The sequence below is a fragment of the Schistocerca piceifrons genome, chromosome 7 (genome assembly GCF_021461385.2).
Source record: "Schistocerca piceifrons isolate TAMUIC-IGC-003096 chromosome 7, iqSchPice1.1, whole genome shotgun sequence".
Classification (NCBI taxonomy): Eukaryota; Metazoa; Arthropoda; class Insecta; order Orthoptera; family Acrididae; genus Schistocerca; species Schistocerca piceifrons.
Genome location: NC_060144.1, coordinates 315,639,025 through 315,655,135, shown reverse-complemented (window position 1 = coordinate 315,655,135; position 16,111 = coordinate 315,639,025). Strand labels below are relative to the sequence as shown.

At 43.0% G+C, this 16,111-nt stretch overlaps 1 protein-coding gene across 1 annotated transcript in view; it reads right to left on the bottom strand.

Moving 5' to 3' along the window:
- Positions 1-16,111, bottom strand: part of LOC124805091 (nose resistant to fluoxetine protein 6-like) — a 279,871-nt gene that overhangs the window by 209,583 nt on the left and 54,177 nt on the right. Inside the window, exon 2 of the mRNA XM_047265529.1 lies at positions 11,477-11,619. Within this exon, the coding sequence (XP_047121485.1) occupies positions 11,477-11,619 (143 nt within the window). The remainder of the gene's footprint in view (positions 1-11,476; positions 11,620-16,111) is intronic.

The following is a 16,111-nucleotide window of genomic DNA, read 5'->3' as shown; positions in this document are numbered from 1 at the left end:
GGGAGACCAAGAGATGAATACACTAAGCAGATTCAGAAGGATGTAGGTTGCAGTAGGTACTGGTAGATGAAGAAGCTTGCACAGGATAAAGTAGCATGGAGAGCTGCATCAAACAAGTCTCAGGACTGAAGACCACAACAAACAATATAGAGGTATTGAATCAGCAAACTCTGGAAGGAACCCAATTGGTATACAGTCTGGACAAGAAAACTTGCTTTTATCAAGTGATGTAATTTTCTTCAGTACTACGAAGATACCTACGTCTAAGTTACTCGTTTTAGCAGCATTTCTTGATTCGAATTCTGAAATATTTCGTCTTCTTTGGTGAAGGAATTCCGAAAGGCTGCGTTTAGTAATTCTGCTTCCGCAGCACAGTCATCGACTGTATTTCCATTGCTATCGCACGGAGGAGTTATTGGTTGTCTTGTCGCTAGCATGCATTACAATGGAGCAAAATCTCGTTGGATTTTCTGCCAGGTTTTGGCATGAAGTTTCGTTGTGGAAAGTATTATAAACATCTCGCACTGACGCCCGCGCTAAATTTCGAGCTACTGTTAAAGATCGACAATCTTGGAAATTATGAGTTCGTTTAAATTTTGGCATGCTTTTTTCGTTATTTCTGCAACAGTGTTCTAGAAATTTGGAAATTTGTGGTAAGATCTTATGGGACCAAACTGCTGCGGTCATTGGTCTCTAAGCTTAACCACTACTTAATCTAACTTAAACTAACTTACGCTAAGAATAACACAAACAACCATCCCCGAGGAAGGACTCCAACCTCCGACAGGGCGAGTCGCGCGAACCGTGACATGACGCCCAGACCACACGGTTATCCCTCACGGCAAAACAGGATTCTGACTCGTTTTGTGTACCAAGAGGGGCGGGGGGGGGGGGGGGGGGAGGGGGGATCAGCTCCGTCGTTTGTTAATTTATTTGGTGTTTGGTGTAGAGCTCTCAACTGCTGACGATTCTATTTCTTTGAATTCAAGCCACAAATGGTTGTAGAGCTCTCAACTGCTGACGATTCTATTTCTTTGAATTCAAGCCACAAATGGTCTATTCTCACACTGTTAATTTGGAAGGAGTGGAGGTTGTCTCTCAGAAGGCGTCAAGTGATTTTTTATCTGCGTTTTTGAACAGGTATACGTTTCGTTTATTTTTGGAGTATTTGGGGGTTACAATATTCCGTTTCGCTACGACAACCCTGTGTTGACTAATCCTTGTATCCGTTTTGATGCTCGTCATTAGGTCAAGATTATTTGTTGCTAAGACGTCAAGTGTCTTTTCACAACCGTTTACTATTCACGTTGGCTCATGAACTAAAGTCTCGAAATAATTTTCAGAGAATGCATTTAGCACAATTTCGGATGACGTTTTATGTGTACCTCCGGATTTAAACATGTATTTTCGCCAAAATATAGAGGGAAAATTAAATTCACCACCAACTATAATTGTATGAGCCGGGTACGTGTTTGAAATTGAACTCAAGTTTTCTTTGAAACTTTCAGCAATTGTACCACCCGAGTTGGGTGCTAGGTAAAAGGATCTAATTATAATTTTATTCCGATTGCCAAGAATGACCTCTGCCCACGCTAACTCACAGGAACTACTTCAACTTCGCAACAAGATCAACTACTTCTAACATCAGCAAACACACCATCGCCAACGGTGTTCAACCTATCCTTTCGGAACACCGTTAGGTTCATCGCAGAAATTTCAGCGCCTGCAACGATTTGCGCAACAGTGCTTTCTATTACCGGTTGGAGTTCTGGTACTTTCACAACACAGATCGACAATTTACAACTGTTATATCGATGGTTTCTTGATCTACGTTGTTTCCGTGTTCGACTCTTTGAGTCTGGAGCCCCTTCTGTGTTTTCCCGCGACCCTTTAACCTAAAAAACCGCCCAGTCCACGCCACACAGCCTTTGCTACCCGTATAGCCGCCTCCTGCGTGTAGTGGACTCCTGACATACTCAGCGATGGTGCAAGTCGAGGAATCTGCAGCGTACACGCTTGCAGAACCGTCTGAGACTCTGATTCAGACCCTCCACTCGGCTCTGTACCAGAGGTCTGCCACCGGTCCTGTCCACTATGTTGCAAATGGTGGGCTCTGATTTCATCTCGCAAGCAACGCTGGCACTTCTGTTAGCTGCATGAAACCAGAGAGGATCTCTTCCCCTCCAAAGTGACACACATCATTGGTACTGATGTGAGGCATATCCTGCACCTGGCTGCACCCTGTGCTCTTCATGGCATCAGGAAGGACCCTTTCCACGTCTGGAATGACTCCACCCGGTGTCCACATTGGATTTTTTCCCCTTTGTGGCAGCCATGTTCGACAAAAAAGTGTTACAGTGAACCTCGTGATGCGTAAGCAATTACCCACAGATGGTCGTTCGCTGTTATTTACGGTCTTCTATAAGGTGGCGATGAATCCCAGCGACCACATACCTTTGGCTATCCCAACTGGTGGACGAGTGTGTCGACACTACCGACATAGTCGATTAGTTGCAGTTAGGTGTCTGACTGTGATCTGACGATCAACTCGAATGAGAGTATCCGCGCGACCACCCCTGCAGGAATCACAGCTGTGTGCAGCCGTCCTGCACGCGGGAGCTCACACAAGTTTATGGGACGTTGTTGCAATGAAGACAGACACTCCGCTCAGCGATTCACCATGCTTTTGTTCAATGGCATGTCCCCATAGACATTTTACAAGCGTTTAGGAATAACTGTGACTGTCTTGTTTTCCGCTAAAAGAAACTCAGTGACAGCTCTCTGCTTGGAACGCATCTCCGTTGCAGACGACACTTTTAAGGCTACGTATATTGCCGCCACAGACTAGAACTTCATGAAAACTACAGGGGCTGAAGCAGGAATCTTCTCCGATGTCCCAAAACGGATTTCCAATTTTTTTCAACCGAAACTGGCCAAGAAAAAATGTTGGATTTCTTATCGAATGCCCCTCCAGGATTCGGTGTTGGTAGTATTCTACCGCAATTACGATAATAACTGTTCAGTGAGGTAGAAGTGAAGATTTTGCGAAAACAAATCTGAGCAATACTGACAACTGCTGTGCTTTTCAAAGGAATGCTTTTGACTTCGAATTTCATATGAAGAACTGTTACAGTTTGGGAACATTAGGGATTACAGAAGAAGGAGGCATATTGGGGAGTGCTTAGATACATTTTTTGGGAAACAATGCAGTAGCGATTTACAGTAACTTGTGTTAGCATCTTTTATGCAAATCCCTGATGTCCATTTTGCTATATCCTTTTGTGATTCAGTTTACGAACAGCAAGCTATCTCAGTCACTAAAAATTTTATGTGGTAATTTTAATAAGAGAGTTATTAAGTACATCTGTGAGAAGCCGCATTGCACTATTCATTGGTTAATTCTATTTGCTTAGTTCCTCAATCCAAAATTAAATTTAATAATGAAAATGGAGTAATTTCATTTATGTTTGAAAAGATTCGTTAATTGGATTCCTAAATGTCTGGCAAATTTAAATCTTGTCCTAAAAGTAAAGTTGCAGTCTTTCAACGGAAATTTCACTAACGATTTTAAGTTCTATTAAAAGACCTTTCCTCCTAACTTGTCCTTTGAAGACTGGCGACTGATTTCTGCAGTTAGTGGTATCTACTTACAGAAGGAAAATACTTAAAGAGAATTAGTGCTGGTCCATGACATAGTTGTAATTTATAGAACTACCTTTCAGCGCAAAAATACTGTATTACCAAAACAACTAAGATAAGATTGAAGCGATACATGTTTCTTTCTGTGGAGAACGACCTTCCTAAATTTCACTAACACTATCGGGGAAGTAGCGATAGCCTTTAAGTAGTCACACAGGTTTTACACACTGCTAACTTTCTTTAACAGTTCATTTTGAGGAAAAGCAATTCTCTTAGGTTTCGAAGAGTATTTTCAATAACATTTTCGAGTGCATAGCTAACGCTACAATAACAACGCAAAAGATGATAGAAAATTCTTTAAACTTAGTCGATGCAACTAGTCATTTGTAAAGTAAACGATAAAATTTCACGACGTTTAAAGAAAACAGAGAGCAGGGTCTTTATAAGTCCACACCGAAACGAACTGAGATAAAACATTAACATGAAGACACAGCGCAGTCCACAAAGAAGTTGGAACGAAAAGAAAAACATAACGATAGAATAAAAATGAGTACACACTGGTACTTTACATATTAAAATGGTTCAAATGGCTCTAAGTACTATGGGATTTAACATCTGAGGTCATCAGTCCCATAGACTTAGAACTAGTTAAACCCAATTAATCTAAGGACATCACACAATCTAATGGAACCTGCGACCTTAGCAGCAGCGTGGTTCAGGACTGAAACGCCTAGAACCGATCGGTCACAACGGCTGGCGATACTTTACAGACTAATGGCTGTAAAGTTTTAAGTAAGACTTAACTCATTATCAACCTTCACATTGCCACAAAAAACGAAGAAAGTAACTCGTCGAACATTTAGTCCAATTGATAACAATAATCGCTTAGGGAATAGGATTACGAGAACATGTAGAGTCACAAGATATGTCGCAATTTACAGAAGGAGAGTTAAGACCACTATCAGCTAATTTAGACAGACCTCTAAACCATTGACGCAACGGCCTTGCCGCAGTAGATACACCGGTTCCCGTGAGTCGAGATGCCGGGCGTGGTCGGCACTTGGATGGGTGACCATCCAGGCCGCCATGCACTGTTGCCATTTTTCGGGGTGCACTCAACCTCGTGATGCCAATTGAGGAGCTACTCGACCGAATAGTAGCGGCTCCGATCAGAGAAAACCATCATAACGACCGGGAGAGCGGTGTGCTGACGACACGCCCATCCTATCCGCATCCTCAACTGAGGATGACACGGCGGTCGGATGGTCCCGATAGGCCACTTGTGGCCTGAAGACGGAGTGCTTTCTAAACCATGGACAATGATATCTTTCAATGGAACGCGAGATCATGAAACGGGCAAAGAACTAGCTTTAAGCAACAGTTAAACGTTATATATCCTGTGAATAAAAAAAGTTTCGCGACTGGATTAATAATAATTCGAGACGAGTTAAGATGGCGGTTTTAATACTCAGGTGTCTTCCTACCACGCACAGAACTTTCACACAAACATGTGGGGTGTTGGACTCGCGCACCTAATTGGCTTCAATGTCAGTTACGTACTCGAGGAGTCGATTCTTCCTGTGACTTCCTGTACCTTGTTGTTTTATGGTCGCGTTGATAACACCGAGTCACGTCGCCTGCAATGATTTTGTGTGACAATAGTTGTCGGATTTGCATTTCAATCAAGTTGCCGTAGGTGTCCACACGTTGTTGTTTTTGTTCGGAGCCGGCCGCTGTGACCGAGCGGTTATAGGCGCTTCATTCCGGAACCGCGCTGCTGCTACGGTCGCAGGTTCGAATCCTTCCTCGGGCGTGGATGTATGTGATGTCCTTAGGTTAGTTTGGTTTAAGTAGTTCTAAGTCTAGGGGACTGCTGGCCTCAGATGTTAAGTCCCATAGTGCTTAGAGTCATTTGAACCATTTGATTTTTTGTTCCGAAGTGATAGTGTGTGGGATACACTTTTAGGCACCTTTGTCTTCTTCAAAACGTTCCGGAGAATGTCTTGGTCACTTGATTTGGAGATGTTCGGTTCGTTCCTCCATTGCGATTTGTCACATAATATCTTTGACAAACTGTATCGACACGTCTACTACTTAACACTTCCCGCTCACAGCAGACAGGTCAAATGCACGTCTGTTGCTTGCAGTTGTTAGCTCAAGCTGCCACCGTAGTTATAGCACTGACGTCGATTGTACGCTAAGAAGAAAATCAGTCACGCACTAAAATGGACGGATAGTGTACACACAATAAGCGAAACGTAGCTAAACCCAGATAATATTTTCAGGTTTCCAAGCCATCAAGTTATATTAATGGATAGAGAAGACGGATTTTGCAGGACGGCGTTAGTCTTTCACAGCACATTGTGTTTAGTCAAGTGACTATAAACAACATACCGAGAGGTCTGGAAGCACGCACTTGACGAATTAGTATACCTAATGTAAGCTTCCCTGTTCTCTCCATTTACAGGGTTCTTCATATCTTATTACCAAAGGAAACCGTACGAAATATAATCCGACCGAAAATCTATGTTAGTATTTCACATGAGTTAGAGCTCCACACAGAATAGGAGACTTTTGTTCTACTGCCCGTATGACTTTCAAGATGGTCTGGCTGAGAATCTTCCGGGCGCGAGAGACCTGTACCAGGAAGGGAGTGGACACATTATTCCTTTGGCCGAGCAGCTCTGGAGGCAAGCTGCGGGTCGTCGTCATCCACACGTCCTGTGGCGGCTCCAAGTTTTCTACTGTTTGTCATCGCACAGCGGCTTTGTATACTCGGTGAGATATTTTTAGCTCGTCACTTTGGTGCCAGGACCACGTGGCATGCTTGAAGGCTGGTCTTGCTTTCCGCTGTGACCGCGATAATTGACCCGTTCGCTTTCTGCACGTGTTTGTGCCCTGCTGTTTCTACATCAGATTCGGTTCAGACTTCTGTTCTCTGTTCCTGCATCTGGCGAGGCAATTTGAGGAGCATGTCGCTCGTATCAAAACAAAATAGCTTCCATTTTGTAATTGTCGGGGAGTTGTTTAATGATGTGTTTTAAATTATTGGTTGAGCCGTGCGTGGCTCGTGTTCCCCCCGTCATGTATTTTACACCCTGCTTTTAACGTACTTCCATCTCACTACATTGATTTACATTACTGCTATCACTGAGTTGCTGCTTTGCCTGACCGTGAGCGGCGTTAGCAGCGGGTATGGATATACCCCCTCTCGTAGTATCTTTGCTCGACTGCTATTAATTCCCGCTCGTTGTCTGTTGGAAGTTAGTTAGTACAGTTAGGGTTGCGAGTTCGGGTCTGCCAGTCAGTGGGAACGCGTCTGGAGCGCAGTCCGGACCTGCCTGTCGGGGAGTTGCAATCCGGAACTAGTGCAGTCGGGTTGGAGCAACAGTGAGGTCTGCGTCGACATGGCTCGCCCGACCATTGCCGCCACGCATCACTTGAGCCGCGGCTGCGGTCTTGGTGGGTCGTTGGTCGGTCGTCCTACCGGACGACGCGTTTTGGGCTCGCCGATTGTTCATGACTCGGCTGTGTGAATGTGCATCGACTCCCGATTTGTCTTCGTGTGTGCTTAGTTACTGTTGCGTATTGTTCAGATCTTTGTGCAAGTGTTTGTCAGACTATGTGTGTAGTTGGTGTTATTTCCACTGATGTCTATTTTAGATGATGTCGGCATTCGGAAGAGTCGGTCGGTTGCTGCGGACCAGGGGAATTTCCTGCCTTGTGGCCGTTAGTGTTTTGGTTACCCGCCCTGGCCAGTAACGCAATTTCAGGGAGCGTCCTTTCCTCGCCTGTTGTTGCTGTCCAACATGGTGTGTAATTCTGACAATTAATTCATACGCCATTGTGGATTTCCACGTTTGCAACCTTTTCTGTTTGAGTTCTTATGTCCTGATTGATGGTAAGCAAGTCGTTGTGTCAGGGACCGATGACCGTCGCAGACTGGTCCCTATAATCCCACAACCAACCAACCAAGTCGCTGTGCCGGTCGGTCCGTGGCTGTCCCCTGGTAGGGTTCCGACGTATCAAGTGCAGTTCGGATCACCACCTGTATCGCCTAAGTGAACGAGGGCAGACCGAGCTCCCTGGAGGCTTCTGAGTGCCACCGGTGTTTAATTATCAGTTGTCAGCTATTTTAAATTTTAGGCTTATGGTTGTTTGTTTTCTTAAAATTTTGCTAGATTAATTCTTAAATTTATCTTTGAAGATTAAACACTACGACCTTCTGCCTTTAAAGATTATGGTAATATATTTTATAATTTTTGAAGTTTCATTGTGGCCCTCAGCCACTGGTATTACACCTTGCATATGTTGCTTCTTTAAAATTATTTAATTGCTATCTTAATTGGATTTCTTGTTGTTAAACATGCTGGCCTTCTGCCTTAAAAGTCTATGGTAATATATTCTGAAGTTCTGAAATTTAATTGTGGCCCTCAGCCATTTGTATTGCACCTTGTATATGTTGCCTTTTGGGTTTTAAATTATTTTATTGCTATCTTAATTGAATTTTTGACCTGTTTTAGATTTCTTGTTGGCATTCTGCCTTTAAAGGTCTATGGTAATATGTTCTAAAATTTTGGAAATTAATTGTGGCCCTCAGCCATTTGTTTTACACTTTGCGTATGTTGTTTTTTGAATAATTTTATTGCTATCGTATTTGGATTTTTATCTTGTTAAGATTTATTGTTGGAGGCCTTCAGCCGTGAAAGAGTTGCTAAATTACAATAAATGACAATTATAAGCAGAAACTGACTTCAACCCTTGGCCCTTTCGCCGGCCGGTGTGGCCGTGCGGTTAAAGGCGCTTCAGTCTAGAACCGCGTGACCGCTACGGTCGCAGGTTCGAATCCTGCTTCGGGCATGGATGTGTGTGATGTCCTTAGGTTAGTTAGGTTTAAGTAGTTCTAAGTTCTAGGGGACTGATGACCCCATAGTGCTCAGAGCCATTTGAGCCTTGGCCCTTTCCACAATCCTATTACCTGTTCTGCCCAGCGGGTTTAGCGGACGTTTCATTGGTGTTTTGTAAATTGCTTTAATGTTTAATGCGTCATTATTCAGGACGTTTAAAGTATTTTTTGTCGGGTGCGTTGTGCAGTAAATCACCTATTTCCTTTCTCTAGTTATTAGGAGATCGCAAATTTATGCAACTTACCAGGGAAATCTTGCTGCTTGTATTTTTGTGGGTTATGCTTCAAAGGCAAGCTCGTATTTACGTAAGTGAGGTTAATCAGCCAATAGTTCATGCCTTCCTTCCAACTAAGTTTTCCCTCCTGTGTGACAGTTACTTTTTTTCCGTTTCTGCCTCATGGCGTGATTCGAAGTTGAATGTCGGTTGGCCCGTGAACTTCTTCACTATCAGGTGTAAGTGGAGTGTGGCTGCCTTGTCCAGTCACCTTATCTTTTAGCAACGTTTCTCAACTGTTTCGTCTGTAATACAAGCGTGTGATCTGATGACAGCTTTTAACTCATTTTACTTAATAATTACTTCTCTGTTTATCACACTATCGTTGTATGTCTGTGCTTTGACTGAAACTACAGTGAATAATTCGTGTATTAAATTACACTAATTTTACATCACAATAAAATTGACTCTTGTAGCTACATATTGTACGTCTAAAGTCCGTAGACTGTACGTCAAATCTTTTTAGTTGCAGACCTGTTGTTGATTATGTAAAATGAGAATCCCGTCAACGAAAATACCGGTCACCATCGAAGTTTTGTTTTATTTTGTTTCGCTCGTAGTTGATTGTTAATGTTTTAACATTTTTAAATCACCATGACTTTAAACTTGTCACAGTAACAAATAATGGTAGTTATCAGATACAACCGAATTATACAATATTAGTACCGTTGTTCTTGGCTTAAACACGTCGTGTCGTCTCCCCTCCCGCTTCTCCCCCGAAAAGATAAAATTTTATTGGATACACAGGGATGACAAGCCTGTTAGTTAGAAATACGGTATCAGTTGAAATCCCTTGCTGATAGTACTCAACACATCGTGTGAGTAAAGAGCTACTTGTGGTTTTCAAGAACGATTTTCTCAAAATCTGTGTTGACCGTGTGTCAATAGACCTTTCTTTTCGAGGTAATTCATAATGTTCGAACACAATATATGTTCGAGAATCCTGCTCCATATCGACGTTAATGACATGGGCCTGTAATTGATTGTATTTTTCTACTACGTCTCCTGCATATTGGTGTGACCTGTGCAACTTTTCAGCCTTTGAGTACGGATCTTTCGTAGAGCGAGCCTTTGTATATCGCATCAGGATTCTCTACGTAGTTGGTGAACAGTCTGGACGTGAAGACTTACTTTTATTGACTGATTTAAGATGCTTCACTTCACTGAGGATACCTACTTCTAAAGTACTCACGTTGGCAGCTGTTCTTGATACGAATTCTGGAATTTTTTTTTTTTTATGGGACTTAACATCAATGGTCATCAGTCCCCTAGACCTTAGAACTACTTAAACCTAACTAACCTAAGGACATCACACAACACCCAGTCATCACGAGGCAGAGAAAATCCCTGAGAAAATCCCTGACCCAGCCGGGAATCGAACCCGGGAACCCGGGCGTGGGAAGCGAGAACGCTACCGCACGACCACGAGCTGCGGACTGAATTCTGGAATATGTAGTTCGTCTTTTTTGGTGAAGGAATTTCGGATGGCTGTGTTTAGAAACTCTGCTTTAACAGCACTGTTACCGATAGTGTTTCCATTGCTATCGTGCAGAGAAGACATTGATTGTGTTTTTTCGATAGCAAACTTAACATAAAACCAAAATCTATTTCGATATTCTTGGCAGATTCCGAGACAGTTTCTTTGTGGAAACTGTTATAAGTCACATTGAAGTCCATGCTAGATTTCAAGCTTCTGTAAAATATCTCCAGTCTTGAGGATATTGCGTTCCTTTATATTTGTCATTCGTTTTTCGTTGTTTCTGCAACGATGTTCTGACCTGTTCTGTGTACCATGAGGGATCAGCTCCGTCATTTGTGTGAATTCGTAGGGGCCTGCAGAATGTCCGAGACGAGACGTGTCAGTGAAGAAAGCACGGCGAGTCGATGGGCTAGGCACCTGTCATCATCGCAAAAATGTCGCGTGAACCTGTCCGATCTCCCGCGTGCCGGCCGGCCGCACACAGCTGTGACTCCTGCGGTGTTGAAGCGTGCGGCCACTCTCATTCGGGGCCACCAACGGATCACAACTATACATCTCGCGGCACAAGGTCCATATGCAGCGACAAAAAATTTTAATCATCTGTCCCATAATACAAAATGTCTGGCATGTAGCGACGAAAGTTTTAAATCTAATTTAAGATTATTTCTCCTGGAGATCTCAACGAATTTCTACTGAAAAACTGGTAGCCAGTAAAAAAATAAATATATGAGTAAAATAAAATGAAATAAAATACAATAATAATAATAATAATAATAATAAAATTAGTATACTAGCGTGAGAATCACTAAAATATTCTGCTTATCAATGTTAACACTAACCATTAATGTATATCTTGTAGACTGAGTCATTCTACATCATTTCGATAAAAGAATCTTTCAGATGCCCTATGGAACTTGTAACTAAACAAAAGAGAAGAACAGATCGCTATGCCCAGCTGCCCACCTGATGAAAAATAGATCGCTGAACCATCAGGAGTGTCAACATGATGACGTGTTACAAACTAAGCTCCGAAGAAATTTTAACCTCCGTTATTGTGACTTGTTATGTCGGCAGTAAGTGTCACTGCTTCTAATTCCCTTCCGCGAAACTGAAGTATGGTTGTGGCTGTAGTCTTGGTGTTATCATAGTGTAGCCTACGTGTCGAGGCTGCCTTACCTGCTGGGCTGCCACGTGTTGCAGACGCACGCTGGCCAGGCAGTACTTGCCGCCGGCGTCCAGGCACTCGTCGAAGTTCCCCAGCAGCGCCGTGTTGCCCTCCAGCAAACCAGACACGGGCAGCTGACCCCACGACTCCAACACTGCAACACAGTTCAGGTTGACGTGGGTAACACGGCAAGACTACGCCACTGGTCACTGCCGTGGCAGCCGTAGCAGTAATGGGATGAGCGGGTGTCAAGACTTCATCACCCACGCCACTCACGGATCCACAGTGGTTGTACCAGACAACACCTTAGATTTGGATAGGATACTTCTGTCAGAAGTGCAACGCAGTCATCAAGGGTTGCATAGGCATCGTAATTTGGACAGCTGCAGAATGCCCCTATAATCGAGTCAGATTGCCTCTTACGGGAGCACAGAGAATGGTGTTAAACGGACAGGTATGTTAGAAAATTTATAATGGGAAGTGGATAAAGTGAAGTTATATATAGAGGGAAATAGTGAAGCTCTGTAGCAGCAAGAACAGGACTTCCTTTCAGGTAAATGCATGGTTATAAATACAAAATAAAATAGGACTAATGCAGGAGAAGGTTTAATAATGAATAAGAAAATAGGAATGCTAGAAATCCACTGTGAACAGCATAGCGAACGCTTTATCTTAGCTAAGACAGACACGAAGCCCAAACTGCTGACTGGCTGTTTATTATTTCTAGAAGAAGACATGAAGATTCAGTGACATAATTTTTAAAGGTGATTTAGGTAACTTAATGTATTAACAAACAAACCAACTTCATAACTTTAATTTTACAGAAGAGTAACTAGAGATATAACAATTTTTATACGAAAAACAAAATACGAAATCAAAATTTATACTATTTTTCAGTTTTCTATTGAATAAGAGAAGTTCTGAAAGAGATAAATTTTGTTTCTGCTTCGCCTAGATCCAAAATAGGTTCTGACATGTCCCTGTTACCACAAAGACGAATAAATAAGAAGATTAATAATATTAACACTACTGTTTTTATTCACCCCTCTCTTTGGAGTAAAAAGAAATACCAAGTTTTTTAATGTTTTAAAAATATGACCTAGGTTCCAACTCTGATTATAAGTTTAAAGTTAGACACAAAATCTACAATCCCATATAATTTTGATTTTCATATTTATTTTTAAAATCATCAGTTTTTTAAAGCTGAAAACTGATTTGATTCACTCCATTTTACGACACTTCGATTACGCTGTTGGCGAGAAGCCACTGGAACTTCCGTAGGACAAATAGAAGTAACTAACCGCGGCACCTAAAATACAAAAAATTGCAGGAAATCGGGTGCCCGACTTAAGTTAATTGGGAGAATTTTAAAGAATTGTAGTTCATCTACGAAAGAAATAAATCACAAAACACTACCCCGATGCCAGAATTAGACTTATAGGGAGAGGGTTGAAGAAATACAGTTTATCCACGACCGAAATGGCTTGCAAAAGACTTAATTACTGAGATACGTACTATGTTAAATACAAGAGATTGGAAAGCTCGAAAGATACGCAGCGAGTTTCGTCACGGGATGGCATAGATGGCGCGAGAACGTTACGTATATGCTTAGCAAACTTCAGTGGCGCACGTTACAATATATATGTTGTACACCACTACGCAGATTATTGTTTTAGATTCCGAGAGCGTACGTTTCAGGAAGAGTCGGCCAGCATTACACCCTTCAATACGAGTATCATGGAATGACCACAACAAGATATCGGGAGACTTGGGGTGCTATGGCGGAAGTTTGACAGCATTCGTTCTTTTTGCTTACCAATGGAACAGAGAAGAGAGGAGAGGTGATAATGGTAGCAGACGCGCACTCCGCTGCACACGTTTAGATGATTTATTTAGTGTAGATGTAGTGCAAGCGTCCTCGGAATTTTGTGGAAAACATTGAGTCGTGGACGTGGACGTGAGATCGGAGATCGGGATACTGCCTTTGTCTTGCCAGCCGTGGCCGTATAGTGCGCGAACCCTAGCTCATTGAGACACTTGGAAACTTTCCACGAGTGGAGAATATTTTTCTGTAATTTTTGTGTTAGCCTTTGGCCCGATCCGTATTCAGAAGGTTTACTCAGGCGACCCCGTGAAGCTTTCAAGTTATCAACTGGGAAAACTAGATCGAGTGATTCTTCTACGTGAAGCTGAAGGCTTTTTATTTGCTGTAGAAGCGACTGAAAACGCGAGACTGCTAGTGGGTAGATGGAGGCTTCCCTTACGTCCTTCTGTACAGACATTTAGTCATAGATATACTCCGGGTTGCAAGGTTAACAGAAGCTTTACCGAAAGTCCCTCCTTAACTACGAGTGTGCGGACAACGCCTGCAATTGAAACTGTAGCCTTCAAGATTGACCCGTGTTACTGTCTTACTGTTTCGTGTAGTATTCGTGATTGTACTATAAGTTTCGTGGTATATGAAGCGCAGTCAAATGAAAGCCGAAGACCCACTGCAACGGGACTATGGAATGATTCCATTCAAAAGTAATCACCATACACGTAAAGACACTTATCCCACCCAGAGACAGGACGATCAATTCCTGTATCGTAGAACTTGAACGACCGCTTACGGATCCACGACTGCACCCCACTCTTGTACTTCCCCCTCCCCCCCCCCCCCCCCCGACTGAAACCGTCGTCCACATATGCCTTTCTTCAGGTCGCCTATAACATCCACGATATATATATATATGTATATATATATTATTACGAGTGGAATATGAACATGTGGAGAATTATCTAACTCAATAATATTCATTCAATTATGTAATTATTTCTTAAAAAGATGATGATTATGTAAAACAGAGACAATATTTGTCTCACATTCTTTGTTAATGTATGTCATTCTTTTCTTTTGTTTTGTACCCTTTTGTCGTCGTCTTCTGATGTACGTTGCCGACGCAAGACGCGAATCGATTTGAGGTCTGTTAAAGAAAAACATTTAACGTAAAATTATTGTAGTTTTATGTTCATTTACTGTCTGAGGTGTGGGGCTGATCTGTTATTCTGTTATTCGGCGCAACGGATTAATCTGAGCTGTACCCTTTACCCTGTGGCTCCTGCAAGATGCAGTTACCACCCCCACACTACTACAGAAGTCAGACAGACGCTCCTAACGTTCTAAAGAGAAATGCCTGAAAAACTTTCAGCAATAAATATCTTCTGGAGTCGTCCGCTGTAAGGAAATGACCTAAAATTCACCAAATGTCTTGCGTTACTAGTAGGATACTTGGGTACTGGAGTAGTGCTAGTTAGTGTAAGAAAAAATGAGACTAACGAAACTTATTATATATTTTTGCAAAATTCTGAGAAATCACAATGGCACTTTTAGTTATGAATTGAACAAGTTATATCCTGGTTCAAGGATAGGATTCGCTAATGAAATTTCTATACGAAGTTTAAGATGCTTGTTGCCTTGGCAGAATGGCTGAGAGGCACGCCTACTCAACTTGAATAATTATCCTTTAGAATGTTGCTAGGTATGGTCGAGGCTGTCGCGTGTGAAATGCAGTGAAGTGTACTGTTGTGGGGGAAATATGGGGCTCGCAACAGCTGTAGCGCACAATAGCGTAAGCTGCGATGGCTGCTGTCTGCGCCGCTCGCTGCTGACAAATAAGATAACTCTCGTGCCGGACTGAGACTAGAACTCGGGACCTTTGCCTTTCGCGGGCAAGTAGAGCACTTGCCCGCGAAAGGCAAAGGTCCCGAGTTCGAGTCTCGATCCGGCACACAGTTTTAATCTGCCAGGAAGATTCATATCAGCGCACACTCCGCTAAGGAGTGAAAATTTCATTCTAAAGATAACTCTCCTTCTATCTGGATTGACCTTCGCCAATCAAATTCTCCCTATGCCTTGATGAAGTCAAGGATTCCTATTCGCCCCTAGTCTAACTATTGGCGTGGTACACCGGTCAGATAACCAGTCCACCGCGATGCCACTCAAAATTCGCTCGCAGGCGTTTAACTATAACTCTGTCCGTTCACACCACACAATAAGTATGTCGCCCAACACAGTGAACAATGCTTAATTGCAAGGACTCAATATAGAGTCACCCTTTGATTCGCTCTCGAAAGAGGTGTTCTCCCAGTTAAGTTCTGAGGAGAGACTTGTTCCTCGCTCTTTCGAGTACACGTACGAGCACGCACGCTCTCGTTACGTGTTCTCGCTCTAAGAGCGACAACGGAACGGCCCCTCTCCACGTCAGACGTGAAGGGGTACATGTTTCGGTCTCTTCCATTATTCCTTCAGCTCAAGGCGTCAGAAATATCGTCTGCCAATCAGCATTGCTCTTCTAAAACGGGAGAATGACGTTTCCTTTAAGGCGACCAATCCGGAAACTTGTAGCTTTGGCGTTTGGCGTTTGCTGTCTCCCTGTGAAATCTCTGAAACTGCGTGCTATGTGTAAAGAATGCGTGGGCTGGCCGCTCCCACACAATGTAGCGGAATTTGCTTTTAAGCCGAACACGGGGTCGTTCCCCCTTTTCACTCGGGCCCACGCTGTCTGCTACGGGCGGTCGCCGGCCGACATGGGCTGGGTCGTCCTCTGAACGGCCTGGCGTCCCGCTGTGCGGCCTCTCTCCCGAACTAAATGCTCCTGTGACCG